The sequence below is a fragment of the Carcharodon carcharias genome, chromosome 25, assembly GCF_017639515.1.
Source record: "Carcharodon carcharias isolate sCarCar2 chromosome 25, sCarCar2.pri, whole genome shotgun sequence".
NCBI classification, from domain to species: domain Eukaryota; kingdom Metazoa; phylum Chordata; class Chondrichthyes; order Lamniformes; family Lamnidae; genus Carcharodon; species Carcharodon carcharias.
The window spans coordinates 17,946,942-17,955,363 of record NC_054491.1 but is presented as its reverse complement, the minus strand read 5'-3'; the positions used below and the strand labels follow the sequence as shown (position 1 = coordinate 17,955,363).

Genomic DNA, 8,422 nt, shown 5'->3' with positions numbered 1-8,422 from the left:
AAAATAATGTCTGCACACCCACCAACCCTATTTTCAAGTGAGTGATTGTTCCTGTGAATTTGTCCTTTTAAGACCATAGATTTGCGGTCTCTGCATGAACAGATGGCTTCCCACAGGAGAACAGATACTACTTGGTTGGAGTGCTTTCATGCCTCAATTTATAATATTGTTTTCATTTTTTCTCTTAAATATCTGTCTTCACCACCCATCCAAATTTGTTTCTTCATCCTTGATAAGCACATTTGTCCATTAGTGTCAACTGTGATTCAGTGGGTAGCACTCATATCTTTGAGTTAGAAGATTGTGGGTTCAAGTCCCATTCTCTAGCACTTGAACTTCAAAAAAAAAAATGTCAAGGCTAGCATTCTAGTGCAGTATTGAGGGAGTGCTGCACTGTCAGAGATGCCGTTTTTCAGATGAGATATTAACCTAGGCATCACAGGTGGATGTAAAACTACCAATGGTGTTATTTTGAAGAAGCACAGGGGAGTCCTCCCAGGTGCCCTGGCCAATATTTATTTCCTTAATCATCATTAGAAAAACAGATTATCTGGTCACTATCACACTGCTATTTGTAGGAGCTTGCTGCGTACAAATTGGCTGCATTTCTTACATTATAACAGTGGTGACAAAAGTACTTCATTGGCTGTAAAGTGCTTTGAGATGTCGTGGGGTTGTGAAAGGCGCTATAGAAATGCAGGTCTTTTTTTTTCCCCCCTATTCATTGCCAGCATGGCTTGGCAATAAGCCATTATCATGAAGGGAAGCAAACAAACATCTGCCAGAATGCTCTGCTTGGTGTGAGGCAGGTGGCCAGTTAAACAGGCGTGGGACCTAATTGTGAAATAAACATTTCAACTATTGTAGTAACAGCTTTCCAATTCACCACTTTGTTCAAGCAAGATGTTGGAAAGAGTGAAGCAAGTTGTGATTCAGTTAGCTCCTGCTCACACACACTGTCAGCCTCGGTCACAAAGACATTAAATGCAAAATGATATAATGTGTTCATAAGACCAGGTGTAATTTTTATGGGGTTGAAGTCACACTGAGAAATATTAGCAACCAGCCAATGAAATTCCTCCATCTGCTAGTTTATCCAAGACATTAATCCATTTATTTTGAGCAGGTTAATGTCTTTGTTGATACAGAAGAGTTTCATATGAATGCTTTTGTTACCAATACCACACAAAGTGACCATAACCCATTATTTCCAAACAAAGCAGCTGGGTCAATTGTGATTGATGACCCAACATCAAAGATTTGATAATGCTTGTAATATTCTTTACTGTGACTGCACAAGACGAATTCTGCATTTATTTATGTGGCATTCCCAAGTTTTCCAAGGTTCTTAATAATTTGGGAATCATACTGTACATATCTGCCTGTTTGCAAATAAACTAATTTGCTTACAGGTGATTGAATAAATCACACATTGTTTTTATACACTGTATTAAGGGATTTCCTGGGATCTTGATTAGCATGTTGGGATTGTACACTTCAATTCCATGCACTTTTTCCCCCATAGAAACAAAATCACTTTAGTAAATAGACTTGTTAGTTGCAAATTTTCTGCATCCCCTCTTTGCATGTTCATGTTTACTCCTTGCAGGAGTACGGCTTCATGGATGCCATACTTAAGAGTCCCTCTTTACTCAGTTCTTTACTCAAGTGGTCAATTTTTATTTGAGAGTCTTTGTGACGATTGTAGGCAAGGCTATTAAAGAATTGGATGGAAGAAGGTCCTAGCTAAACCCACTCTTGAACACATATTTGCAATGGCAGCAGGCATTGTTGAATAGGAACTCCAGCTAATCTTATGCCACCCCGGTCTAGGGGTGCTGAGGCCAACTATAGCAGCTTGACTTGAGATGCAATTTTAATCAAGCAAGAAAGTGCTCAAAAAACTTGGAATCTCTGTCTTTTTTTTATGGCACAACTAATCATAGTTTAATCACATCACTATTAAGTCCAATCAAAGTTTGGAACTTTTTAAAATAAAAGAACATACATTTTTTAAGAGTTAATGTAATGAGGGGACAGTATCTTTGATTTCTACTTGATTAAAAAAATATGACTGATCATTCAATATAGCTGTGTGAGGTGGTAGATTTTAATAGGAAATTTAAGGAGACCACACACTACTTGGAGAATAAGGATCTAAATGGGGAAAAGAAGAGGGACATTGGGCTACAAAAATCATTAAAAGTTGTGATGCAGGTTAACAAGATAATTATCAAAAAAATCAAAGCACTGGAGTCATTTCCAGAGGGACAGAATTGAAAAGCATGGAAGTTATTTAAACTTGTCTCGAACCTTGGCTGGACCACACATTGAGGACTGTGAACAGTTCTGGGCCCCATATTATAAAAAAAAGGATACGGAGGCAATGGAGGCGATAAAAAATATGTTTTAAGGATGATGGCAGAACTGAGAAGTTATAGCTGTCATAGATTGAACTGTCATAGTTATAGATTGAACAGGGTTGGTCCCTTTATTCTAGAAGAGAGAAGATTGAGGGGTGACTTAATATATGTCTTTTAAGATCGTGAAAGGGTTTGACAGATTGAGCATAGAAAAGGCATTTCCATTTGCAGGGGAGACCAGAACTAGTGGCTATAAATATAAGATGGTCACTAATAAATTTGATAGGGAACTTAAGGGACTCCTCTTCCTCCAGAGAGTGGAACTCACTACGACAAGAGTAGTTGAGGTGAATGGCATAGATGCATTTAAGAGAAGCTAGATAAACACAAGGAAGAAGGGAACAGAAGGATATGTTGAAAAAGGATGGAAGGAGGCTCATGAGAAGCATGAACACTGGCATGAACTCACTGGGTCGAATGGCCTGTTCACCTATAATAAGTACCACATAATATTACGTAAAACAAGTTTGAAAGTTTGCATTAGAATCAGAATCTTATAGCAAGAGACCATTTGGCCCATTACACATATGCCAGCTCTCTGCAAATCCCTTTCTCATACTCTTTTTTTTTACACTCTGCTTTATCAAATATTTATCCACTTCTATTTAAAAGTTATTAAGGATCTTTCTCCCACCAGTGTTTTCTAGCAGGGCATTCCATTATCACTCAGCTTTTTGCCCTTTAAAATAACTCTAGCTTGCCCATTTCTCTCTTTTTCTTAATCATTTCAATCAGATATCACTGAATTTTGTAACTGATAATTCTGCATAAGTGATTCTACTGACTAGTTGAAGAAAGGAGGATATTTCACATCTGGGACCAATGACTATGACACACCTTAGAAGCAAGTAAGTTATAAACAATATGCTCATTGCTGCTCCTCTGAATGGTATCAAAGTTCTGTAAATGAACTGGGTGACTTTAATATGTATTCCTTATGGCTCATTCTATCACTGCACCATTCTTCAGAGCCTGAAAGTTCAAGATGAAGTTTTAATGGCAGATCAGTAACTTTCTAGGCATAGGGGGAGGAGGAGTGTTTATTTCCCAAATTACAGACCACCAACTAGATGATGCAGCTGTTTGGCAAATTAGATGGAACATATCCACTGTTGATTAAACTGCTGTCACCATGATGCTTAAATGTGGAGTTGGCCCCCAGCTGTTCTATTAAATTGAAGCGTCCTCTCTACAGATGCTCACCGTAGCTTGTGTTGTAGGAGCATGGCTTCTCACAGTCTCTGATAAAAAAAAACCTCTTGTAAATTGAGCTGCCGTTTAACAATATTTTTTTTTCTGAGGAACACCTTTGAAGCGTAAGTTGGGTCCTGAGTGGTGTTGGAGCACACAAAGCAAGCAGGTAATATGATTAATCCCTGGTCTGCTCAGAGTTTGCTAATTTCAGCTACAGTATGTCTTAGTGCCCTCAGTCCTGACTACAATTCAGTGAATTCTGTTGGACAGTATGCATGTATGGACAGTGGATGAGAATAGCATCAAACTTGTGATGCCCCAGTTAGCTAGTCTGTGAAATGTATCCAGGCCCAATGTATTTGTATTAATCAGTTGCAGGTTAAATCTCCCTGTAGTGTGCCCAACACAGGTGCCTTAATTCCAATTTATAAACATCCTTTCCCCCCACTATCTATGTGATATTTTTCCAACAGCAACAATTTTTGTTACACAATTAAGTGGGATTGCCAAATTTCTACACTCTGTCCTATTTTTCCTTTCAGCACTTCAGACTGTCCTGAACCCATTGCAGCAGAGTGGGCACATTTACCTCATTAGAACTCTTCAGGAGTTCTAAATTTATGTATTTACAAAGATTGGGGCTAATCTGTACCAACATGCAGCATGATTCTTGTAATGATGTATCAGTTTGTATGGGCATTTACAGATATTCTAAGATTAAAAACAAAAATACTGCAGATGCTGGAAACCTGAAATTAAATCAGAAAATGCTGGGAGAACTCAGCAAGTCTGGCAGCACTTGTGGAGAGAGAAATAGAGTTAACATTTCGAGTCTGTATGACTCTTCTGTTTATCTCTCCACAGATGCTGCCAGACCTGCTGAGTTCTTCCATCGCTTTTTGTTTTAATTTAGAGATACTCCCTTGAATATCAAAGTTGCAATTAAATTAATTTTGTAAATTTTGCTCTTTTGTTGATGCGGTCAGGAAGATCGCAAGGTGCAGTTTGCAAGTTAGCAGTAAGGCGCGGAATATAACTTGTTCGGCCACAATCCAATTGTTTCCCTTTTATAAATCAGTGTTGGATTATGAAGAACTCGTATGAGTAAAAGACATCGGCGGGATTTTCCACACCTGCCCGCCGCTGCGAACATCTGGTCCCACCGCAAGTCAATGGGCTTCTGGCTGGGGCGCTGCCTCGCCTGTGTAGGTCCCGTCCGCAATGGGGCCGGAAAATCCCGGCCTATAAGAGAAACAACCCTAGCCGTGTATTTTGACCCGAACCACTTGGTATAATTGTATCTACTGAACGGATGATGGCTCTAAACTCATATTGGCCTGTATCTGAGCTGAACTCAACCTGTGACGCGGTTTTAATTAGGGCATCATTTTAATATAGATTGCCTGTAAATTCTGCTCAAATCAGGAAGGGAAAAACTGATGGAAGGAGGGCAAAATCCCATTGAAAAGATCCACGTTCATAGCCAATTTGTAGGTTTAATTTAAGTGTGCATTCGCTTTCTTAATTAACCAGGTTAGTAATCAGCCTAACGTTTACAACCTCTGTTAGGTCAAAGGTAACTTTTCTCAGAGATTTTAGAACTTGACAAATATTAATTTCCATAATAAAACAGAATTGTAAATCTAGCTAGGATATTGAGCAAGTGGAGGAACCATGGTGCTTTTTTTTTTCAAAGGTATTGCTGATCTCCTGAGGCACTGATCATGAATAATCTGGGAATGGGATCATACTTGGTAATGTTTAGCTGCTAAAATGGAGCTATGTTTAACGTAGACTGTCCCCTTTAATTGCTCGGTTAATATTACGGGGGGAGTGATGCCAATGAGCACGTTCGGAAGTCCATTGCAGCTCATTGTTGGCAGAGTTGCTGAAGATTGACAGTTGTGTGTAAACGTGTCGCCTTCTGTCACTGAGGAAAGGCCAAGCTATAAAAGTCAGAAAAAAAACAGCTGAAAATGGCTGGCTTTCTTTGTCGTTATAAATGCTTTGGACACATTCAAGTGTGATATCTACACTGGGACAGATGCAGGCTAGATGCACAAATTTTCTATTTATAGACATTTGCCCTACACTCTTGTCACTTAAGAAATAGCCAATTTCTTTGGCTAACAGCAGGAAGCTGTTATTAGTGCCTCTGCACTGTGTTGTCTGCCTGAAAAAAAAAAGATTTGCTTTCCCCAATCTGTAGGAACGGTGCAGCACTCCCTTACTGAGCCAACTTTCCTTCCCATGTGATTCTGTTATTGTCCTTTCTGGCTCCCTATCATGTCTCTGCTCTGTCACCACTCAATTACTCTCCTTCTCTTTCATTCTTCCATCAACACCTTAATTCATTTCCATCATGACTATGTCCAGTACCCCCTCTCACCTGGTGAACCAGATCAGTCTCTTTCCTTTGCTACCATCATGAATGCACCTTGTGTCTTCTCTATTCCCACTGGAAGTTGAATCAGTTGTCTCCTTTACCAATCCTATCATTGCCCTTCCCTTCCTCCTCGTCCTTCACTCCTCAAAATCTGGTCTCTTCTCCTCTCTATCTTTCCCTGATATGTCTCCTTCTGCTATTTCCTTCCCTCCCCCATTGCAACACTACCCAGTCTCTATGCTGTCTTGAGCCATGTTACAGTTATTAGGACTGTACTGCCTTGAGCTCATCCCAGGGTACTGACGATTGTCATCAAGTTTCCTTCAGAATATGCTCCACAAAAGTACTGGTAACACATTATTGCAGACCACCTATAATTACAGTCACACAACCTCCATCTTGTCCTTGGCCAAGTGTGCAAGACTCACCTCAATTGATTCCATTGAATAAGTTTTGCCAACAATTGCATTAATCTGCATTAACACAGGCTGAAATATCCAGATACTAAACAAATGGTTGAAATCCATGTTAACAGTGAGCAACTTTGTGGGAACAAGTTGAAATGTTATCAAAACTTGAATCCATAAATTGTATCCCATTTTTATGAATATGTGAAACCTGTGAACAAAGCAATGTTGCCTTCTTTAACTCTGCCACTTAGTTTTACCAGCAGTTTGATATGGTTAGATATGGATAATATTTTGGCAAATTAACAAATGAATGTTGACTAATCAGTTTAGGTGTTGGTGTATAAAGACTGGCCAATATGACATTCATGTAAATAAGGCCAATATAACTCGTGTTAAAAATCACTTGTGTGGCAGAAGGATCGCACAAATACCTGCAGCTTCAACATTGGCCTTCTGGATCCAGGTTGAGGCACTGCTATTAAAACATCATCAGATCATTAGAGTGACCAGAGGTGGGTAATCTCAAGAAGAGTTGTATAAGGCAATTGGGTTGTAGTTGTACTGTAACATCAGCCATGTTTCAAATGTACAGATTCCTCTCAGTGGCTTAGCTGAAGAAGGTACTGTGTAAATGACCCATGCAAGCCAGGAAATCCCAAGTTCAATCTCCAGTCTGTGCTGAGCTACCTGATCTCAGTCTGTGTGCTGAGCTACCTGATCTCACAGTTAGGAAACAGTACAACTGGCTACACCAGCCCAGGCTTGGGTAGGGAAAATCAGCCACAGTTCCCGATACTGATCATTATCCAATGCGCTCTGTGGGGAAAAGTACCCATTGTTTAAATGGCACCATCAGGAACAGCTGTGACGGACATTTATTATTGGGCTGGCATTTGATAAATGGCTACTTAGGACAAGTACTCAGGGGGCTTAAGTATCTATTAAAAGGTACTTGTGCGAGGGTTCACGGTCTTCAGGAGGAAAAAGAAAAAAAAAAGTCATTGTAACATAGAGGTGCAATGTCACAATAATCCGATGCTGCCCTGTAAATGGAATGCAACTTAAATATGCAATGCTGTAATGTATACACTTCTAGATATTTACACATAAATGTATACACTATACATTGTGAATGATATCCTTAAAGTAGTGTAAATGTGCTGGTAGTGTAAAATTGTATTGCACTCAATTTATAGGAGTTAACAGCTATTGCCAGACTACTCAGGCCAGGGATCAACAATAAGCAAGCAGATGTCATTAACAATTATTTCTACTGCTCGCATATTTTCCATTAGTCCAGCAGAACATACGATGGAATTCTGTTGGTTATAACCCAAGATGAGTTTGACAAATGAAAAATATTTCATGTGGCTTATATTTAGAGGTTTTTTTTTTTAGAGATACTTAAGTGGATGTCTGCCATTAAGTTTGACATCTCTTGTGGGGAGGGGTTTGCGTACCTGTTGACTTACTCAACTCTCGAACATCACTGTCAATAGGCTGTTGGTCTGTCCTGCGCATGTTCAATCACAGTTCGAGGAAATGACCTGACTGAATGAATGATAATGTAATATGGAAGGGTCTGTATATCTGAGAAGTAATCTTGCCTACACTAAAATTGTTGAGTCTCAAATTAGCCATAACTCTTGATTTTGACACTTGAAACACCTGCTCTTCTATCCATCATTGTAAACTGCTTCTTAGTTAAAAAGGAGAAGGAAAAAAAGTTTTCTTCCATTTTGAATAGTTCTTCATCATTCACTTCAGCAGCGATATGTCATCTGCAAAGTCATCATGCTCTCGGCGAAGGCAACGGAAACAGCGCCACTGAAAGACCATCAGGCACAAGGGCAGCATGAAGAGGGCGCAGATGGCTGCCATCACATATGCAATTGTCATCAGCGTTGACTCATCTGTCTGGGGAATGTTGTAGCCGCAGTCCTCCATGTTTGTGGTAAAGAAGGGGCCCTCCACCGTGGCTGAACGGAACTCATCGTGCACTGAAAGCC

The 8,422-nt window shown here is 39.7% G+C and overlaps 1 protein-coding gene across 2 annotated transcripts in view; it reads right to left on the bottom strand.

The window, feature by feature from the left end:
- Positions 1-4,464: 4,464 nt before the first annotated feature.
- bace1 (beta-secretase 1) overlaps positions 4,465-8,422 on the bottom strand; it is a 99,015-nt gene continuing 95,057 nt past the window's right edge. For both annotated transcript variants that reach the window (XM_041174338.1, XM_041174339.1), the window contains one exon: positions 4,465-8,413. In XM_041174338.1, coding sequence (XP_041030272.1) covers positions 8,172-8,413 — 242 coding nt within the window. In that variant the 3' untranslated portion in view covers positions 4,465-8,171. The remainder of the gene's footprint in view (positions 8,414-8,422) is intronic.